The sequence below is a fragment of the Aulonocara sp. 'chitande type north' Nkhata Bay genome, linkage group LG16 (genome assembly GCF_057382095.1).
Source record: "Aulonocara sp. 'chitande type north' Nkhata Bay isolate Kocher_YH1m ecotype deep benthic linkage group LG16, A_spYH_male_GT1.1, whole genome shotgun sequence".
In the NCBI taxonomy this organism is placed as follows: Eukaryota; Metazoa; Chordata; class Actinopteri; order Cichliformes; family Cichlidae; genus Aulonocara; species Aulonocara sp. 'chitande type north' Nkhata Bay.
In genome coordinates this window covers 40719054-40741841 of record NC_141359.1, presented here as the reverse complement: position 1 = coordinate 40741841, position 22788 = coordinate 40719054, and the positions used below count along the sequence as shown (strand labels likewise).

Below are 22788 nucleotides of genomic sequence, written 5' to 3'. Positions count from 1 at the left end.
AATGATAAAACGTTAACAGTTCAGTCTGAATGATTCAAACACATTTTAAACTCTGATGATTTTGATTTACGTGTCAGTTTTCAGTATTTCAACAATGATCATTTGAATGGTAACATTTTATATGTTTTTGAGTCAAATAAGTATTCATTTGATGATAAATTGCAAATTGATGATCTGATATTGAACCAATATTTTTTCTGCTTCTGTTTTTGATTTGATGGTTTAAACTTGTGTGCAGCTGTTCCAGAGCTTTCTGTCAGCTGACACCTCCCTCAGATTGTTGTGTCTCCCCCGATGATGTCAGCAGGGGTAAACGTGACCTCACTGCCCATCCTGGTGACATCAGTGACCCTGGACGGCCTGGCACAGCTGTCCAATCAGCGGCTCTTCTTCTTCTTCTTCTTCCTGTGCGCCTACCTGTTCATGCTGTGCAGCGACAGCCTGGTGGTATACGTGATCTGCTCCCAGCGGAGCCTCCACCACCCCATGTTTGTGTTTGTGACGGCTGTGCTGATGAACTCTGTGGCGGGCAGCACGGTGTTTTACCCCAAACTTCTGGTGGACCTGCTGAGAGGGGTCCGCTCAGTGCAGGTGACCCTGCGTGTGTGCATGTGTGAGGCCTGGCTTTTATATTCATTGGGCACCTCCAGCTTCCTACTGCTAGCAGCCATGTCTTTTGACCGGTATGTGTCCATCTGCCGCCCGCTGCTCTACACCGTTGTCATGTCTCCAGCCACAGTGCTGGCACTGCTGCTGCTCTGCTGGCTGCTGCCTGTCGGGCTGGTCGGCACTGCGGTGCTGCTGGCGAGCCGTCTGCCGCTCTGCCGCTCGCAGCTCAGCAGGATCTACTGCGACATCTACAGCCTGGTCAGTCTGAGCTGTGGTGGTCGTGAGACACTGCTGAGCGAAGTCTACAACCTCTCGGTCATCGTAGCTACTGTCCTGCTGCCCGCCATCTTTGTGCTCTTCTCTTACAGCGCCGTCCTGTCCGTCTGCCTGCAGCGCTCGCGCAGCTTCAGCAGCAAAGCACTGAGCACGTGCCTGCCGCACCTGCTCGTCTTCTGTAACTACAGCGTGAGCACCGGGGTGGAGGTGCTGCAGCGCCGCCTACAGGCCGGCAGTCAGCCCACAGCCTCCGTCCTCACCTCCATCTTCCAGGTGATGATCCCGACTGTGTTCAACCCGGTGGTGTATGGCCTAAAGGTGACGGAGATCAGGGCTCAGCTGAGGAGGCTGCTGGGCTGCCAGAGAGCTGATTGACCCACCGAACCGGATCCTGAGTTCTGGTCTCTGTTAGACTTACAGACTTTAAAACTGCTGCTATTTGCCTTTAAAAGATGTTAAATCACTTGATAAAACATATAGAAGAAAAATAAAGAATCTGCAATGCAAAAAGTTGTATTTTAAACAAAACAGATACATAAAAATAACATTGGAAAGCTGGTGATCAGTGTTGGTCAAGTTACTTGAAAAAAGTAATCAGTAACTAATTACTGATTACTCCCCCAAAAAAGTAATCCCGTTACTTTACTGATTACTTATTTTCAAAAGTAATTAATTACTTAGTTACTTAGTTACTTAGTTACTTTTTAAAAACACGATTTACAACCTGAAGAGGTGATAAAGTGATAGATCTTTCAGCCCAATTCTACTTTTTCTGCATAATCCATCATACAAAATGTAATCAAATGGAAAAGTCTCTTTTTAAAACTTGTTTTATTAGTTTTAATCTTTTAACTTTATGCATCAAGCAAAAATTAAATTATATGCAACATTCTCTGACTGGAAGAAATTAGTTTAACATTTAAACCTATTTTCTGCACATTCCAGCACATAAAATAAAATATTTTGTGTGTTTACACTCAGTCTTTCAAATAGATGCAAGTAAAACACAGCAGAAAATAAATAAAGTCAAAGACTCAGCGGTCCTGTTGCTCTATTTTCACCTGTAAAGCAGGAGTGGGGTAGGCGGAGGTTTACCCTGGTGCAGGTGTGCCGCGGTCAGTGGAAGAATCCGCGAGTTTCTCTGTGAGTTTCCCATTACGTCGTAGCTACTCGGTGCTTGTTGGAAGTTTAGGGGTTTTTCGCTGTAAAAAGAAGTTTTCTTCCCACGCACAGCGGACACTAATGTTTTTGTCACTTTTTATGGAATCAAACTCAAAGTAAGGTCAGTACTTCCACGCTTTAAACGCTGCACGCTCATACTCTCTCTGCACTCGATATGTGATCCATTGTTGATCTGCACACAGCTGTTGTCACGAACGTCGCACTCGCTTACGTCACTGTCATGAGACATTCTCCCAAAAAAATCACGGTTTTAGTAACGCAGTAACGCAGCGTTCCTACGGGAAAGTAACGGTAATCTAATTACCGATTTTGCAATAGTAATCCCTTACTTTACTCGTTACTTGAAAAAAGTAATCTGCATTACTGCCCATCTCTGCTGGTGATCATAGTTGGATATACATTCATCCATTTTTCCACTTATCCCTTTACGGGTCACGGGGTCAGCAGCCTAAGCAAGGACCCCAGAGTTCCCTGTTCCAGTCACCTCTTCCAGCTAATCCATAGGAACACCAAGGCGTTCCCAGGCCAGCCGAGAGATAAAATCTCTCCAGTGTGTCCTGAGTCTGTCCCTGCCGCCCCCCCACACACACACACAGCATCCATAAGTGTCAGAGACAGGACTTATTAGTACATCCCACCCGCACAATGTACATTTTTCAGATTTTTCATTTAGAATTTCTAGATTGTTTCTAGATTTACTTATTTTATTTAATTCACTTAAAGTACATAATTCACTTATATAATGTCCTCCTATTCGCTTAATGTATATAATGTTATCTGTCTTTGCACAGTCGAGGAGCGTATCAGGATACATTTCACTGCGTGTTGTACTCGTATAACTATGCATGTGACAAATAAAGAATCTTGAATCTAGCAAAAATACATCATCTCCAAAAAGCAGCTGTGTGATTTTTAGGCCAACAAAGTGAAAGCCTAAAAACTATGAACAGAGTCCCAGAAAGTTGATTCTGTTCATCTGAAAATGCTACCTGGATGATTGTGCATGCACAGAGACCTATGAGTTAGTGACACAGGGCAGCTCTGGAGGAGTCCAGCACTATAAAGGGAACAAATGGCTCTGAAGGATCAAATGGCTACAAAAACAAATGTAGACTGGTTGGGAATATAAAGAGCTGGTTCAGTGTTTTGTGATCAGGATAAAAACAGCATTGTTCCTCTTATATCCAAGGTTCAACTTATGGATGACCTTTCCTCTCCAGAAGTGAGGGGTAGGAACGTAGATTTTAATTGAATTGAATGTTATTTGTATTTCTATGCCCTGTAGTTGGAGACAACACTCTGGTCCCCCATCTTAAAGATGGGAACCACCACCCCAGTCTGCAAGTGCAGAAGCACCACACCAGACCTCTAGGTGGTTCCCTAGGCTGTTCATGGCTCAGATACTGTTTGTATATGGTATATGTTGTAGCTCTGCCACTCCCAGTTGTCAGAGTCAGCTGTGAGATTTGCTAAGCAGCCTCAGTCATCAGAGAGATTTCTTGCCCTGCTGAGCAGCCACAGTCCTCTGAGCACCAAGAGCACCCTGAGTGTGCTGAGCAGTCCCAGCCTCCGCATCCTGAATCTTCAGTGTCCCGAGAATGCAGAGAGGCCAGAGATTTCCATGGGCCCTGCTGAGCAGCTTGGGCCTGAACCAGAGGGTCCAGAGCTCTTGGGTCCCTCTTCACCAGAGCTAAAACCTAAAGAAGAACTATGGATTTGATCAACTGGTCCCTTAATGCAGTTGACACCCTCTTCTCACCAAGACAGCATCCTTTTTTCTTTTTTTTATAACTTTTTATTTATTAATTTACAGTATGAGAATACAAAACATTAGGTCAGCATGGAAGACGTACACAGTCTCCACATTAGTATCTACATACATCATGGTAATATTTAATTACACACAATCCATTTTCCCAGAGCTTCTTGAATTTCTCGAGCTCGTCTAAGGGCAAAGGTAAGCCTCTCCATTCCAAAAATTTCTTTCACTATCCCAAACCACTGGGCCAGAGTTGGAGGGTCAGCCTTTAGCCCTCTTTGGGTTATGGCCTTTCTGCTGCTAGCCAATAGTATTTTCAATAAATGACATTTTCAACAAGACAGCATATCCATCATCTTTCATTCGGCTACCTTTGGTATGTTGTTTGTCTTGTGTTTTTAGGGTGTTATGATGTGATGATATGTGCTGGAGTTTTTGTCTCCTCCTCATGCTGACTCCGTCTAAGGATCATTATGAGCAGAAATTCTTTTTTCTCCTGATCTGACCTTTAGTTTTACACATTTCATTGTTTTTCCTTTTGCTACCTAGCCCGACCTGACGCCCCAGTGTGAAGTTGTGTATTGTATGTACAGTCAGCAAGGTTTGTCATCTCAGTTGCAGACAACTGCAACCGACAAATAAATGCATTTATCCAAACCAATCCAAAAAGTCCAGAAAGAGTGACTCCCGCCCTGCCTGAATCAGAGCAAATGGCTCCTGTGTCACCTCTGGGCCTCTGCTACATAGACTTACATCCACCTCCTCTGTTGTTGCCTGCCTGGTGCCAAGTCTTCTGAGGGCCCTCATCAATGTTATTGACCCCAAGCTAAGCCACCAGTGGTGTCCTGTCACCTCCACCTACAACAGTTTCAATCCAAGCATCCAGAGGGTCTCCTCCCTTGATGCCGTTGTCTGCATCCTGCCAAGCATCCTGAGGGGTCAAATCTGTCACCAACCTCCCAAACCTCCTGAAGGACTCCACTCACTGCTGCGGCATCCTGTCTGGCCTCCTTAGGCGCTCTGCCATCTCTCGCTGGTCATGCCACCAGAAGGTCTTTATTGCCATCATCATCATCAGTCTCCTGTAACCTTTGCCAACACCAACCTCCAGGCAAGTCGCTAGAGGGTCTAGCTTGCTGGTCTCTTGACCTGTCCATTGAGGTGCTGTGTCTATGTCACTGGCATCCTGGCTGGCCCCTAAAGTGTCCGGTTCCCTGTGTTTTCCCCATGACTAGGCTGAACCCTAGAACTGTGTTTTGGACTTTCTGGCCCCCCTGTTTTTCCTTCCTCATCCACCGAGAACAAGTCTGAGTTATTGCCGGCTATGCGGACCAAGCTCTTGCAACGGTTGTATTGTATATAAATGTAGGATCATATCCCCCGTAGCAATGGGCCAGACACCGTATACTCCCAGAGCATCTCTCAGGGACACCGTCGAATTCCTCCAAGTCCACAAAACACATGTAAGATTGGTTGGGAAAACTCCTCGAGAGGATGAAGAGTTGGTCCATTGTTCCACGACCAGGACAAAAACTGCATTATTCCTCCTGTATCCGAGGTTTGACTAACAGACTGACTCTCCTTTCCAGCACCCTGGTATAGACTTTCCTAGGGAGGGAGGCTGAGGAGTGTGATCCCCCTGTAGTTGGAACACACCCTCCAGTCCCCTTTCTTAAAGATGGCAACCACCATCCCGGTCTGCCAATCCAGAGGTACTGCCCATGATCTCCACGCAACATTGCAGACGTGTGTCAACCAGGACAGCCCTATAACATCCTGAGCCTTCAGGAACTCGGGGCGGACCTCAATCACCCCAGGGGCTCTGCCACCAAGCAGTTGTTTAACTGCCTCAGTGACCTCGCCCCCAGAGATTGGCGGGTCATCCATCGCGTCCCCAGACTCTTCCACCACAGAAGACATGCCAGTGGGATTAAGGAGGTCCTTGAAGTATTCCTTTCACCGCCCGACAATTTTCTCAGTCGAAGTCAGCAGTGCTTCACCTGCACTGTACACAGGGCAGGTAGAACACCACTTTCCCCTCCTGAGATGCGTTCAGCTTGGCCTGGTACCTCTCAGCTGCCTCCGAAGTCCCACAGTCTAACCAAACCCGATAGGACTCCTTCTTCAGCCCGGTGGCTCCCTTCACCTCTGGTGTCCACCATTTGGTTCGGGGGTTATCACCATGACAGGCACCAACCACCTCACCTCAGCTCAGTGCAGCAGCTTCTGCAATGAAGGTGCTGAACATGGTCCATTTGGACTCAATATCCCCAGTCTCCCTCAGAATGCTGTGGAAGCTCTGGTGGAGCTGTGCATTGAAGATCTTGTGGACCGGGGCCTCTGCAAGGCGTTCCCAGCGCACCCTCACTATACGTTTAGGTACCTCGGTACCTCTCAACCTCACGCACAGACTCAGGCTCCTTCCCCACCAGAGAGGTGACATTACATGTCCTGATTGCCAGCCTTGGTAGCCAGGGATCGGTCCACCAGTGGCCGCCACCCAGCACACAACGCACCGCCTATGCTGCCTCCTGTGGGTGGTGGACCTGCAGCAGGATGGGCCCATGTCCTTTTTTCGGGCTGTCCTCTGCCAGGCCCCACGGACTAAGGCCTGGCACCCTCCCCAGGCCTGGCTCCAGGGTGGGGCCCTGGTAACCCTAGCAAGCACACATACTCCTTTCTTAAATTCTCTACACTTGGTCTTAGTAGATCTTTCTAGTAGATTTACTACAGATCACCTGAGCCAGGACCAAGATGTTCTATCCAAGTTTCTTACTAAGCACGCTGCTGCTTACAGTTTCCAATCACAGGTTCAGAGTTTGTTAGTTCTTCCTTGTACGAGGGTAAAGACTGAGGGCAACAGAGCTCCGTAGTTTGTGGCGCCAAGGTTATGGAGCAGTCTGCCTCTACAATTACATTTATCTGACTCTGGAGACCTTAACCAGGTCTTCAGTTGAGACTTTTACTGATAGTTGCTGTTATTAAAATGCTTGTTTACATTATTCTGGCTGTTAACGGCACATTAATTTTCTATTATATTTTAATCCGACTTGTTTTACTCTGTTTTGTTGTATAGTGCTTTGTGTCTGTGAAAAGTTTATGATCACTTTAAAAAACAGCTGGGTGATGTGTTGGTTGCAACCATCGTTTATATAATTATCCATACACTGTTTAAGGTTTCGTGTTTGTTTGAATTTCTGATAGATTTTTACCTCCAAACAGATTTAAACCTGAAGTCTATCCATACAGAGATCATTTCTATGATAGTTTCATTTTACTTCTTATTGTTTGAAAAATAACTGACTATAATTTACATCTGATATTTCTGTGAAATGTCTGAGATTTGTGATGATTTTTGTGTTTTAGATGTTTTCTTTTTCTTTTCTGCTTAACATGAAACTTCAATGTTAATAATTTAAACTTTGATCCTTTAAAGAATATTTGAATATTGATCATTTAAATGATGACTCAGTTTTTAAAAAACTGATCATTTTGTTATTGAGTATAATACATTTAATGATTTACTTTTTAATACTTTAACATTCGTGTTATCAGCATTCAGTGATTTAATGTTAATTTTGAACACTGATGACTACAATATTGACTATATAATTTAACAGCGATATTTTAAATACTGATGAGTTTAATGCTGATTCTTTAAAGACTATAATTCATATTTGATGCCAAAAATGATTGTTTAACTGTTGATATTATTACATCATTACATTTTAATTTGAGGTCCCCAAACACGCTGTCAAGATGCAGCTGCTGAGACACAAAGCTGCTGCTGTTCGTCTGTAAAACCATAGAGACCCTCAGATCAGTGATTAGGATCAGACCTCCTTTAGAATTAGATTAATTTAGATTTATCGTCAAGCAGCGTATAACAGATCTGTTTGATAATGCAACTGTTTCAGAACATTATCATGTTTACTGATTTCAATTCCATTCTGCTTTATTTACGTAGCCCCACATCGCAACAACATTCACCTTGAGGAGTTTTAAACTGTAACAATAAAACAGTCAGTGTGAGTCAAGCCTCATGATTGGAAGCTCAGTAGGGCTGCAAAAGAAAAGCAGGACTGTTCACCCAAAAAAACATAATCAGAGAAAAGGTCATAAATATTTGTTGTGTAATCAACATTCATTTTCTTTTTATGCTCTTTAGTTCATCTACATCTTGTTGGGGGGAGGCAGCAGAGGGCCTTGAACTAGACTTCCTGATAAAGAGGAACTTACTGCAGCACGTTCTGATGTGGCAGCTGTGTGCAGTTGCAGCATTTGCACACAGCAACAACAATAACAGATAAAAACATCCCTCGGCAGATAATATAGGCAAAATCCAGCAGTTCAATATTCAGGCCACAGAACTTTCTCACTGTATAAAGTAACAAAGTTGAGTTCTGACTGCCGATTATAGTTTGAATATTTTAAAAACAGTCTGGAAACTGCACTCTTAGGTCAAAGGTCACACAGACCAATGAGTCATTACAAGTAAAAAGAGAAAAACAGGAAATCATCACTTTTGGTAAATGGTAAATGGCCTGCATTTGTATAGCGCTTTACTCAGTCCCTAAGGACCCCAAAGCGCTTTACACGTCCAGTCATCCACACATTCACACACTGGTGATGGCAGCTACATTGTAGCCACAGCTGCCCTGGGGCGCACTGACAGAGGCGAGGCTGCCGGACACTGGCGCCACCGGGCCCTCTGACCACCACCAGTTTTACATACTTACTTTTCACATGTGGCACTATTTCCAGGCAGTCATTCGCTGTCAGACACTTCTTCACTCACTATGTGTTAACAGACCTCTCTGCACTAAATCACACTTGTTATTAATCTCTCTTTCACACCATTCTGTCATCCTTCTCTCACCACAACCAGTGGGTCCAGATGGCCCCGCCCCTCCCTGAGCCTGGGAGGTTTCTTCCTGTTAAAAGGGAGTTTTTCCTTCCCACCTTGGCCTTCCCACTGCTCATAGGGGGTCATATGATTGTTGGGTTTTTCTCTGTATGTATTATTGTAGGGTCTACTGCACAATATAAAGCACCCTGAGGTGACTGTTGTTGTGATTTGGCGTTGTATAAATAAAGTTGACTTGAATTTAATTAATTAATTAATTTTATTATTTATGTATTTGAGTATTCAACAACAACAACAAAACAGATCTGCTGTGGCACATTTAGACCGTGGCACAGTTAGACCGTAACTTATTATTACATGCATACATCTTGATTCTCAGTCATCCAGGTAAGGAAATCAATTACATACATAAATTAAATTAAATAAAGACAAAATTGAATAAAAAGACTATATAACATTTATCAAAGGCACAAAAACATTTACCTGAGTAAAATTAAGTTTACAATTAAACAAATGACCTTAATTATTAAACATTAATTATTTTTTATTTGTTTTTAAATGAATTGTTTTTATTTTTGTCGACAGGGTGCGCTGTCTGCTGACACGCAAACTGAAACACGTTTTGCGCATGCTCAGTCGGATCAGCTGTTGGTCCGTTGCTCTGTGAGAACCTGAGAAACTGAGCCACTTTTGTTTATTTGTTTGTTTGTTATTTTCTCCGGTAAACACGATGGCTGGCACAGCGCTCAAGAGACTTATGGCCGAGTACAAACGTGAGTAACGCGAGCCGCTTTCAGCCAATGGGAGGTCTTTTAATGTTAGCTAGCATGCTAAGCTAACAGCTCCGCTAGCGCCTGTATCTCTGTACGAAACTCGTTAAAAGTTCGGTCGATTTGAGCTTTTCTTCGCTGTCCGCGTTTGTTCTTCTGTACCTGCGACTCAAACCGATAACCTGATGAATATCTGGACAGTGTGAATAATCCGGTGTCGGCTTTGTCCACCTGCAGTTTAAACCGCGGTATAATTTGGAGCTTATATAATGTGTTTGTGGCGTTATCCAGAATGTTCCATATAGCTGCCGTCATGTAACTTTCAAAACTTTTCTAAAGTATGTTAAATGAACACAAAGTGCGAACATCATGTTTATCTGTTGGTTACAGGAGCACAGAGCGCAGGTGGAAAACTCGCTGCGAGGCTTCAGCGCTGCACTGACACGGCGGCTGATTTGCCTTTTCTGAAAGTGATAAATTTGAAGGTTTTTAAATGTAATTTGGTGCACTGAGGGCTAACGATAAGAACTTGAACTGGGGGATTAGCCTCGGTACACATTCATATTTAGGCCTGTCATTTATTTAATGCGCTCATTTCAGGCTGCTACACTTTAATCTTGTGTAATAATGTGAATTCTGCATAGATTAGTCGATTCATTCAAGATTCAAGAACTTCATTGTCATGTACACCGCAAAACACAAATGGTTACGCAGAGCAATGAAATTCTTAGTTTGCACGTTCCCTAAAAGAAAGTAAAACACACAAACAGTGCTTTGTGAATCTTGTAGTTTATGTGGGTGTAAACAGAATTTAAAGTGCAAGTAGTTGCAACACTGTCACAGTGATAATATATACAGAGTATATATTAAGGTGTATACGTAGAGCTATGTATAACAATTGCAACTTTACAGGTTAGGGGTAATTACAGTTGTATTATGTTGTGTATAAGTGTTCGAACTTGCAGATTTACAGTTATGGATAAACAGTTCGACATAGATCATTGTGGTAAATCTGATTGGTATTTAAGATAATTGGGAAGTCTTTTATAACTGCTTTCTTGCTTTAGGCTGTTTTTAAATGAATAAATGTTAATCATTTCTTCAACATGGGAAAGCAAACAATCTATCAGCTGTTTAAAAATGTGACTGAGACCGGATCACAGCAGAGGTCAAAGGTCACTCATCTTTCTGTGTTTGTGTTTCAGAGCTGACCTTGAACCCACCTGAGGGCATCGTGGCAGGTGAGACACCAGAACACATCTGTAGCTTCTGCAGATGTGTCTTCAGATGTTCAGCGTGTTGTTCCAACAATCAGACACCCGAGATTTAAAGAGTTTGTGTTTGCTGTGCAGGTCCAGTGAACGAGGAGAACTTCTTCGAGTGGGAGGCTCTCATCATGTGAGTACCCCGTCTCCATGGAAACACACGTTTGAGTCATTTTTGGGTGTTTGTATTTGTTTTGGAGTGTTATTGTGTATGTGTCAGTTAGGGCTGCCACAAACGATTATTTTGATAGTCGACTAGTCACCGATTATTTTTGCGATTAGTCGACTAATCACATCATCATCCATTGGACATACAGCGTACAGCTTATTGCACCAGCAGCATCTGCTCTTATATAACTATCATTAGCTTACAGCTTTAAGTGTTTAAGTTAAGTGCTAATTAAAAATAAAGACAAGATGATAGTTTATTAAAGTTTAATGAAGTTTGCAGATTGTTTCGGTGAAGTTTAATAAACTCCTTGCTATCTAAAATATAACAGGACACCGGAGTAAATTCTCGAGCATCTCACACTTCTGATAATCAGCTGTCTGCTTGACGTTTATTCAGCTGTGTAAAAACTATAACTTTAATCTCAGCCAAACAGATTTACTCAGGAACAAATAAAATACTAAAAAAAAGCCAAACAATAACATTTTAAGCTAAGTGACGGCAGTGGGTTTGAAAACGATTTGCCGGGAGTCCGGTGTTCTCACGGCTCTAGTGAGCCTAGCCCCCGGCTAGCTATCGAGCTAGTGGGTAACAGACGTCTCCGAAAACGTCGGAGCGCTTTTGAAAATATGCGGTGTCCTGATAAACTGAGCAGATATTTGAGGTTTGCACAGCTACATTCTCGCCTGAAAATATGTTAAACGTTTATTTTGTGACCCGGAAAGAATAATAAGAGTAATATAAAAACTAACTAGCTGCCGCCATTGTTGACAACAGAGCTGGGCTGCGCTATGAATTCTGGGACACAGTTTCTTCTTCTTCGGGGTTTAACGGCAGCTGGCATCCTTGTACATGCAGTGCTGCCATCTTCTGTTTCAGTCCGTTATTACACTCTTAAATCCTGCTACTTATTCCTGCGTCTTTCAGGATCTTACAAAGCTTCAAACGACGCGTCGACTATTAAATCAGTCGTCGACGATTTTGATAGTCGACGTAATCGTGACTAGTCGACTAATCGTGGCAGCCCTAGTGTCAGTTATAACTGGACTCTCACAGCCACTTTATTTGGTACAGTTCACTAGTACTGGGTTAGAGCTCCTTTAACTCTTAGGTGCTTGGCTTCAACTGGGTTATACAAGCATCACAGGTTTTGGTTTGTGTGGACATGACATCATCATGACCTCATGATGCTGGTGCATCCATGAATCTGTCGATGTGAATCTGAAGCAAAGGAGGATCCCTGCTTTCAGGTTGTTAACGCCAAACTCAGAATGTAGCAGCAGGAATCGAGACTCATCAGAGCGTTTTTTATCTTCTGCTGTCCGGTTTTGGTGAGTCTGAGTGAACTGTATCCTCCACTTCCTGTTCTTAAAGAGCCAGTTACCTGCTCCTTCTGTCCTTTCCCACGCTGCTCTGTTGTAAGGTGCTGTTTGCAAGGCAGCGCGTAGCAGGTATAAAATGTCCTTTAGCTGGTGGGAGTGGCACCGGTGTGGTCTTCTGCCGCTGTAGATCATCTGTTCTAAGGCTCAGGGGTGCTTTTCTGCATACCTCGGTTGTTATGAGTGGTTATTTGAGTTTGTTGCTTTTACTATCAGCTTGAAGCCGTCCAGGGCTCGCAAAATTGCTAGCCCGGCGTCCCGGAGCTAGCGATATCTCCGGTCGAGCGACCGAAATCTATCTCAGCCCCACCCGTCGGGTTATCATATAGCTCAGTTCAGTCACCTGAAGCACTTCTGTGAGCACCAGCATTTGTCTAATTTGGCTGTTGCACAAACGAGTTACTTTCACTTCTGTGCTGAGTGCTTAAAGGTCAGGCTCAGTCATGAAAGCAGCGACGGAGCTCCATAGATCCACTAATCACACTAATTGCATTTAAAAAGCGAACAATGCTGCTCCCTCATGGCTTTAACCTCCCGTCTGCTGGGATCAGTTGTCTGATCCTTTTATTAGCAGCTGTTAGTGTTTGTAACAGGCTCACCTCTCTGTATTTGTTTCTTTAACCTGCTTCACACTTTATGCCAAACTCAGAAAGTAAAAACCTGCAGTTTGAGTCATGAAGTCACCCTCATACGTGTAAACCATGGCAACTAAACTCACAGGTTCAGTGTGACGATGACCGAGTGAGACCAGAAGGTGTCGCTGTTCTCAAAGTGTTGGAGATGAAACACAGCTATCGGTACACTCCCCACTAACACAAAGTTAAGGCAAGTCAGTGGATTTATGGCTGGAAGAAAACAGAGCAGGAAACAAGACAACACAAAAGTGTTCAAATTTAAACGCTGGGGAGTAAATATGTGTCTTCAGGTGGATTTTAAAGATGTCGAGTGTTGGAGAAGTCTTAATCTGAAGACCAAGGCCTGGTCTACCTACAGAAACAACCAGGAGCATCATTCTCCATGAAGTGTGGACACAGCTGAGGACCAACAAAGATGTTCAAGTGTCATTTTAACTGTGAGGTGTGTTTTTAAAGAGGACATGAAACACTGAACATGTTTACCCCACTGATCCTGACACACCTGGGCCCTGTTTCAGGAAGCTGGTTTAGTGCAAACTCTGAGTAAGTAAACCCTGAGTTAACGAAAACTCTGGGTTTTCGGTTTCACAAAGCGAGTTTAGATTAATTCTGAGCGAGTTACTATGACGACACACTCCGTGAAGCTAACCTGCCCCCTAGCAGGTTTACTTCAACTAACCCTGACTTTCTCCGCCTCTTTGTCAGAAACCTGACTGTAGGAAGTGTCAGACATGGCGTGCTCCTTCCTTGAAGAGCCAGTAGATGTTGAAGCCCAAATTCTCCGCAGAGCTCTCTGCCGGGAGAGAGTGATTAGAGCGCGTTTGGACATTTTATCATTTCCTGATGATTTCCTGTGTGAACGTTACCGTTTTTCAGCACAATCTATAATTTATTTGAATAACATCCTCAGGCCTAATATTGCTCATGTGACACATCGCGGACATTCTCTCAGTTCTGTACATATTATTTGTATCGCACTTCGGTTTTTTGCAAACGGGAGCTTTCTGTATAATATTGGTGACGCTGAGCACGTTTCCAAGGCTACCGTCTGTCGGGCAGTCAGGAATGTTACAGTTGCACTGAAACGTCTCCTGTACTCGTTTGTGGTGTTCCCCGGTCATAGACCCACAAGATTTATCAAAGAGGGATGCCACAAAATTGCAGGTATCAGGATGAACGAAACTTAATTCATGATGTGGTGATACTTGAACTACTACTTAAATTTTACATTTATTCTCACGGTTCCCAGGCGTGATTGGCTGTATAGATGGCACTCACATTCCAATCATTGCTCCTTCAGTAAATGAAGGAGACTATGTGAACAGGAAGTCTTTCCACAGCATTAATGTGCAGGTACATAGTTCCCTGTAGCATTTCAAACTAACAAATTATTTCATTATAGTAATGGATGCTAATTTGTGTTCTCTGCACTGTGAAGATCATATGTGATGCTGCCAACATTATCACAAATGTGGAAGCCAACTGCTCAGCCTCTGTGAGTGGTGGTGGTGGAGGACCCCCACCTGTTTTTCGGGCCTCCGCTTTTTTTCTGTTGGCTATAACGGGTCACATTTGAGCATACAGAGTATGCAAATATGTACTTGTAATGTGCTCAGATAATTTCAATAAGTGCTTACAGAGGGGAAATTAATGTAGCCTCTAACTGCAATTGATTTACATGGGACAAACAGACCAAGCACTATGGCTCATAATACAATTACACCTCACCTGTTTGGACTATATTTTTATATTTCATTTTTACTTGCTGCCAGGAACGTTTGGGGCCTGTTGGGTTGCACCTGCGCTCACATCACATCACAAAATAAAATGTATAAAATAAAAAATAAAATATAATAAAATAACGTGTTAAATGGGTGGAAATCCCTCGATCAATGTTTAAATTAACACTCACGCATTGACTCTGTCGGCTATGTTTTGCCATGCATGCTCCCTTTCTTTTGCAGCTGTGGCTGTGTTACTTTTTTTCCGCGCAATTTGCATGTTATCGGCATATGCTGCCATCAGAATTTCGGCCTCAAGCGCTGTAAAATACATTGACCGCGCCTTCTTTCCCTCCGTCTCCATGGTGACTCGCTTAATCTGTGCTCCACTAATCAGGGCTTTATGTATCCTCGTCCGCGCGCTTAACTTGGGGTTAAAGCAACTCCGCGTTGACTGAACTAATTGTTATCAGCCTTTCTGAAACCGAATATTCCGAGTTGGACAGTTCGGGGTTACTCAACCCTGAGTATCGTTTTTCACTCTGAGTTTTCTAAACCGGCTTTCTGAAATAGGGCCCAGGTCATGTTCAGCACCATCTTCTGTCAGTACGAGCGTGACGTCATGTGATTGGTTGGTTGAGGCTAACAGACTCACATTAGTTTATGTTAGCTAACTAGTGACAGGATCGATACCTCAGAGGAAAATAGGGACATTAAAGCTAAACATCAGTGTGAGGGGATCACTGTAGTGCTGCAGCAGTGAGTTTATGTGAAACCAGGACATACTGTGGACATACTGTCCACTTTACTGTCTGTGTCTGTAGCAGGAAGTGGCTGTTTGGCTAGCTGCACTGAAACAGGAAATCCAGCTGTTAGCCGTGATGTTGGTGTTTGTAAAGGACAGTGTAGAGGAGAGGCTGTTAGCTGCAGCCAACCAACCACCTGACGTCACGTTCGTACTGACAGAAACATGTTTTTATAACTTTAAGCTGTTATTTGTTAAATCCAGCTTCACAGCAGTTACATGTGTGTCAGAGTCAGAGCTCAGTGGGGTAAATTAGCCTCGATGTGTTCAGTGTTTCATGTCCTCTTTAATACGCTGTTAGACAAAAACATTTCTTATCAGTTATTAAAGATGCTGCAGCTTCGTGCTGTCTCAGACCAAAATTAGTCTCAGCAAGAACTGAAGCGACAAGCTACAGAGAACATCTGCTGATCCTGAGACTCTTCAAGGAGTCAGAAAACCATCTGCTGAAGGTGTTTCACCTGTGACTGGAAGAAGTTACAGTGGATCTAAATCCATTAAAACACCCCAGATGTGGACCCACAGCTGTGTACTCTGAGTACTCGGTGTGAAAGTAGACATCCTGACTGCAGTAGATGTCCAGAAGTTATTGTACCTAAGAAACCAACATGAACATGATGTCAGTGAAGGCAGCGCCCTCAGTCTGTCATTAGTAACGGAGCCTTCTGTTGTTGTGGATGTTGGCGTGACAGCAGCTTCAGTCTGCCCTTCAATTTAACCTGCAGCTCGTGCTGCGGCCAACCATCCACATACCTGCCATCCCCCTGACCGATGACATCACCGCGCCACACCCTATCATTACCGAGGTCATTACCTGAGCAGGTCGGCCCTCTGAGCTGCGCTTTGAGATGCTGTTTCTTCATGGGAAGACGTCTGAGCTGCCTGCTCATGTTTAACGGCTGGCTGTTTTGTGCCTCGTTGGTTGGTCGAAGATTCAGAAACAAGCTGCTGGGAGCGCGCCGATCCTCTGCCATGGCTCCGCCTACACTGATAGACAGCTGGAGGTGTTTCAGACGCAAACAGGGATCACCTGTGTCAGACGGGACCCGCCCACCTGTGTCAGACGGGACCCGCCCACCTGTGTCAGACGGGACCCGCCCACCTGTGTCAGACTGGACCCAGTATGCTCACAGACGAGTCGTTGGTGTTTTCGGTGCAGTCACCAGGCAGTACACATGTGTGTTTTATAGACAGTCACAGGAGTCCACTTGTGAATACGAGCTCTTTGACGCTCAGTTGTTTCCGCTCTTTGAACCTCTGGCGCTCTGACTTTTTTTGTCCTCAGCTGGTCAGCGTCCTTGTGTCCCGGTCGCCAGCGATGTGCCAGTTAAAGTGATGCAAGGTACTCGCTCCAAACCTTACATTCATAAAGCTGTAGCGGCGTCACTGTTTGGATCCAGGTGATGAAACCCTTTGATTTGATCAAACTGCTCTCAGATCTGATAAAAGAACACGCGTCAGACGAGCGCTGATTGGTAGCACAGATAGCCAATCAGAGTGTGTGTGGTCAGTGATTAGAGCGGCTGATGGTGGAGGAGGTGAAGCCGAAGTAATCTGCAGACAGACGATCAGATCGGCTGATCTGCCTGACCTCAGATCTGTGATGTGCTCAGATATTCAAACGTCCTCTTGAACTCTGATGACTCAGAAGCTCCATGACGGCGTAACGATCATAAACACGCTGTGATACCGGCGCCGTGTCCTTGCAGCTGATACGGATCGGTGAGCTTCAAACAGCTGCCGCTAGGGCTGTTCGATATAACGATATATATCGGATGCCGATATAAAAACGTCCATAGTTTCATTTTACGCTATCGTTTGTTTCGTGGTGTCGCAAAATAAACTGTTTACAGCAATATTTGTTCATGTTCTGATGTCACTGTAGTGGCTATATTCATTTATTAAAGTTCTCTTTCTCTTATATTTAATATAACCACACTACAGACAAGCGCCTGGTTTTATGTGTTGTTGTTAGCAACAGCAACGGTAACAGCATCGCGTGTCCGCTTGTTTATGTTCCACATAAACCTTTCACAATAAAACTCAAGATCCTGTTGAGACTTTTCAAAATAAACTGAATCACGTGAAAGAGCAGATTATTTACGATGAGAAGTAAAAAAGAGCCGCCAGGTGCTAAAAAATAAACCTTAGACTCAAACGTTAGAACAGGCTTTTCCCCGCAGCACGCCGTGTAATAAATACAAAGAAAACGGCGCCGTTACAACTTATGTCTAAAAATGTATAGTTTCATGCATCGTTAAAACACTCGAGGACGCGCAGCTGGAAACACTTCACACAAGACGAGCTGCCCGAGATTCACAGAATTTACAGAAAATGTTACATTTTTGTGATTTATATCGTTATCGGACGATAGATGTCTGATATCGGGATGTGAGATTTTGGTCATATCGCACAGCCCTAGCTGCAGGAGCAGAACAGCTTCTCCAAGCCGGTTCAAAGATCTGCTTCTAAAGGAGCCACAGGACGTTCTCCCCAAGTAACTGAAACTACTCCAACAGCTGTGTGGGGAGCCGCTCCGCTTTTTCTGACAGGACGTTTTTCCATGAGAAAGGTACGCTGAGACCAAGTACAGCAACAACACAATACTAACAACAATAAGAGTAAGTAAGGAGATAAAGTATATGTCACTGTAGACGAAGCAGCAGCATGTACACAGCATGCTTACAGTCCAGCGTTCTTTCTAAGATCTTCTCATCATTTGGTCTGAACATCAGACCCACGTTATGTTGAAGTAAGTCAGTATTTGTCTCCTTACACAGACTGACACTGGCTGGGTTTGGAGTCAGGTTGGTTCATCTCCTTCTTCTGACTCGAGAACAAAGTTAGTTTTTTTCAACAAACACATTTTTGTTGAAAAACAACAAACTTTTTGCTTTCCAGCAACAAATATTCAAATCTGAGTGGCGTCTGAAAAACATGAAGACAAACACGTGAAATGAGTTTGTTAGCTGCTGGTGCTGATGGAGAGAGCAGGTGTTAATGTTCCTGTTTGCTTTGCTGTCTCCGTGTTCCACGTGTCTTTGTTTACAAGGAACATTAATCTCTGTTTTTACCTGTGTGCCTCCCAAGGCTGCTCACACCTGATTAGTCAACAGGACAGAAACCTGCAGATGTTCACATCCAGATGTGTTCATAGAGACCGGGTTACCTGTTCTGAAGCTGCTCCTTCAGGTTCTCAAGGGAGATAAAAATTTGTTAGAGGATCATGAAATCAGAGTGAGGGTCACCTGTGCACAGGTGTTACAGAGACGGGAACAGAAAGAGCAGCAGATTAAACTTAAAAACCCGTCCAGCTGCTAACAGGTGATCCGGGCGGGTTCTCCAAGTTCTTCAGGTGCTCTTTGGTTTCGTGCCCTCTGGGTCTCACATGTACTTCCTGTGTGTTTCAGGGGTCCTCAGGACACGTGCTTCGAAGGCGGAGTGTTTCCAGCCATCCTCAGCTTCCCCTCCGATTACCCCCTCAGTCCTCCAAAGATGAGGTTCACCTGCGACATGTTTCACCCCAACAGTAAGTCCACCTGCGGCTGAGCTCCGCCCCCTCACCTGCACAGACAGCTTGTGTTCTCACAGGGTTTTATGAAGGTTAAAGCTCGGTTCAGACTGGAGGTGTGTTTGTGGAGAAGCTGATGTGATGTTTATCCTCTCTCCCTCTCAGTCACTTTAATCCAGCACAGTGAATCACCGCAGCGACGAGCTCGTGTTTCCGCGGTTTTAGACTCGTTTAGAGCCTCGCTCTCAGCTTTTAACCCGTCATGTTCACCTGAAAACAGACAAACTCTTAAACACACCTGGCACACCTGAGTTACTCCAGGTGTGCCTCAGGTTCCTGAACAGAACACGCTTGGTTTGCGTCTGTTTTGATAGGTAAACAGACCGCAGTGACCCCCTCAGTCATGTGACAAGTCATGTGACACAAGGCTGCGTTGTCACAGTAACGGCCAAAGCTCCTGAGAGTCGGTTTGACTTCAAAGCAGTCATGTGACCAGTCACAGCACGCAGCACTAATGTGAACATGCTGCTAACGTGCTGTTAGCATGCTGTTAGCGCGCTGTCATTACTGCTGTGATTAGAGTGCTGAGCCATGATGTCACAGCAGGGTAACAGTCTGAGCACGCTCAGTCCTGATTAGAGGACAAGCTGTTTGCTGCTGGCCCATCATCACCACCCTGCACCAGCATGCCCCCGAGCTGAACTTCCTCCTGCAACTGTAGCGTCTGATCATCTATCAACAGCCTGCAACCGCCGCAGGTGAAACCCACGAAGAAGAAAACACTGAGCGGGCCTGAACCTCCTCAAAGGTGATGGAAAAAACACGTCTCAGGTTTCAAAAGAAGAGAAAAAGTTTTCAAACTTTCTGAGCTGAACGTTTACTCACCATCTGCCCTGCATGGCACCGCTCGCACAGGTGAGAACAGGTGCCAGGCTGCCAGCAGGTGTCTGTAGGTCTGCACCACCCAGCTCCTCTGCATCAAACCTGTTGTTTCATAGAAATGTGAAATATCTGAACGAATAAATATAAAGGTTGTTCTCCCTCCTGCATGGCTCCAGCTGCAGCAGGAGGTTTATCTTGTTTCCTGAATTGTTGGAAGCTGAGATTCAAATGTGAAATGATCAGATTAACTGCTCGGCTCTCGTATCTATTGTGTGCTGATAAAACAGCAGCTGTCAAAGCAGGAACGTCAGACAGCCGACAGGAAGCACTTTGCACACTGATAACAACGAGATGTTTGATGGAAACTGATAGAGTTGTATTGTTGATTGTCATTTATGCTTAGAAATATTTAACCATAGATGCTTAGAAGTGTATAATTAATTGTGTAGTGAGAAGTTGTGTGATCTTTAACAGGCTACAGAGGCCTGGTGTGCATTCCACACTGGGAGCATGGGAAAGTTTGTACCTTGTTTAATTGTTATGGTGGGATTAACGTAGTTACATCTGTTCTAGTCTAAGTGCTTTTCTGTTTAGATGAACTGCTGGACTTCCTCACCGGGGGGGGTCTAGTCTACCCTCTTCCTAACCAAGGATGTTTGCTTGTGTGCTTTTATGACCCTTTGATCAGCAGTAACATACACACACACACACACAGTATGTCATATGTTAATGAACCTATGCATATTCATGTAACCTCAATAAAAGGACAGTGTACGGGAGGACGGACGAGAGCTACTGGGGTCAAGCGAAGGAACGGCGTTTGTCTGGTTCTCTCCCGTGCACGAGTACCATGAAGAAGTTTGCCTACTTGCGTCTTGCTTGCAGTGTAATTATATTGTCTTAACGTTCCAGCGAATAGGTTTATGCTACAAACCTATCAGAAACAGATAGCCTCTGAGTGCTGCCTCACCTGACGGGAGGCTTGTTTACCTGTCAGGTGTTGTTCTACTGCACCTGTGAGGACTCGATGGCCGGGCGGCACTTTGAGGAGCAGATAAAGAACATCCTGTTTCCAAATATGTCCTCGCTGAAAGTGTTTAATGAAGTTTTTACAAAAAAATGAATCCCAAAAACTCAAAGAGAGGCTCACGACACGACACGCGGGTCTCAGCTTTAATGAAGCGTTTGAACAGAAATGTCTTAAAATCAGATTCACAGCATTCAGAAACATCCACCCATGCATGTCAGGTGGGTGGAGCCTGTCCCAGCAGCAGGTCCACCTGGACAGGTCACCAGTCTGGCAGCATTCGCACCTGTGGGCATTACAAACTAAACCTGTGTGTTGAACTGGTCGTCGTTAAATATGTTGGATTCTTTCAGATGGGCGGGCTGAGTCGCGCTCCCTTACTAATCATCTTCCTCCTCCTCCTCAGTCTATCCGGACGGTCGGGTCTGTATCTCCATCCTCCACGCTCCGGGCGACGATCCGATGGGATATGAGAGTAGTGCAGAGAGGTGGAGTCCGGTCCAGAGTGTAGAGAAGATCCTGCTGTCTGTGGTCAGCATGCTGGCAGGTAATCGCACACCTTTCTGTGATGTCATCATGTGTAAACCATGCTTCACCTCCGTACTCGGTCCTCTCCTCTCAGAGCCCAACGATGAGAGCGGAGCGAACGTCGATGCCTCCAAGATGTGGCGGGAAGATCGAGAGCAGTTCAACAAACTCGCCCAGAAGATCGTACGCAAGTCTCTGGGCCTGTAGAGATGATGTCATCAGCCTGCGCCCTGTGTGTGTGTGTGTGTGTGTGTGTGTGTGTGTGTGTGTGTGTGTGTGTGTGTGTGTGTGTGTGTGTGTGTGTGTGTGTGTACAGCAGAAACAAATGGCATGGACAGACACACATACACAGGGCGCTCAGTATGGACAGATCAATACATAAACTGATGGATGGAAGCCGATCAAAGGACACAAACCAAACGCGATGACATCACCACCACCTTCACTCCGACAGCAGCAGCAGAAATGGCGCCGCCGCCGCCATACCTCGTCCGTCTCCTCTGCAGGACAATATTTATCAATAAATTCATGAAAAGATCAATTTAAACTTTGTTTGTATAGGATAGAAATGATGTTTTACCTGAAGCTGTTGTCCCATAGCGCCCCCTGCTGTGCCGCCTGGTGCTGTCAGTGTACAGTCGTCGACACAGAGGGGAGCCGGTCTGATGTCCAGGAAGTTTCTCATCATTCCGATCTGGTTTAAAGTTCAGGGATTCAGACTGCTGACGGATCGAAAGAGTCCTGCAACCGCAGTACCCCGCCCCGCCCCGACTCCTGCTTCCTGTTTCTGTTCGTTTGCTGCTGTTGGCGAGAAATCGTTTCTGATCTGACTGGTTGATAAACGTGGACTCGGACTGGACGTCCGGTCAGACGGAAGCACGCCGGCTTCTCTCAGCAGGACTTCATGCACTTTATGTCTTCCTGAAGGAGGACGTCGCGATGGTTCAGCTCGCTGAGGAGCTGACGGGAGCACAGAGCTTTAGTTTGAAGGGTTTCTTTGAATTTGTCTGATTTAACAAACGATTAATAAAATATACCAAGAGCAGAGCGTGAGCTGGTTATTCATTACATCTGAAAGCAGGTCCAACATTTAATAAAGCTGCCTTTTTTCTCTCACTGCAGTTTTGTTCAAATAATATCAGCTGAGAAATGTAAGCCCAGTGTCGGCCCACAGCCCGACACCTTCCTGTTTTGTGATGTGCTGGGGTTCAGACCTTCAGGGCTCAGATGTCACATTTCTAAATAAAGTGGCGTTTTCTCGAAGCGCCGCTGAAGCAGAAGCACCTATAAATGTCTGAGATCACATGCAGATTTAAACCTGAGCTTATCCCGGATCAGTCTGTTTTAACCTCGCCGCGACTCTTGACTCAGCTCACGTCAGCGCTGAGTCAAGTCTGCAGATA

The 22788-nt window shown here is 44.8% G+C and overlaps 2 protein-coding genes across 2 annotated transcripts; both read left to right on the top strand.

The window, feature by feature from the left end:
- The first annotated feature begins 294 nt into the window (after window positions 1-294).
- Window positions 295-1316, top strand: LOC147312147 (olfactory receptor 10J5-like). The gene has a single exon (XM_086266607.1). The coding sequence runs from the start codon at window positions 295-297 to the stop codon at window positions 1258-1260; it is 966 nt and encodes a 321-aa protein (XP_086122733.1). The 3' UTR covers window positions 1261-1316.
- A 7984-nt stretch (window positions 1317-9300) lies between these two features.
- Window positions 9301-22430, top strand: ube2g2 (ubiquitin-conjugating enzyme E2G 2 (UBC7 homolog, yeast)). The gene is made up of 6 exons (XM_086266404.1): window positions 9301-9466; window positions 10669-10704; window positions 10816-10861; window positions 18848-18966; window positions 21264-21404; window positions 21480-22430. The coding sequence occupies exons 1-6, from the start codon at window positions 9424-9426 to the stop codon at window positions 21590-21592; spliced, it is 498 nt and encodes a 165-aa protein (XP_086122530.1). The 5' UTR covers window positions 9301-9423; the 3' UTR covers window positions 21593-22430.
- The last annotated feature ends 358 nt before the right edge of the window (window positions 22431-22788 follow it).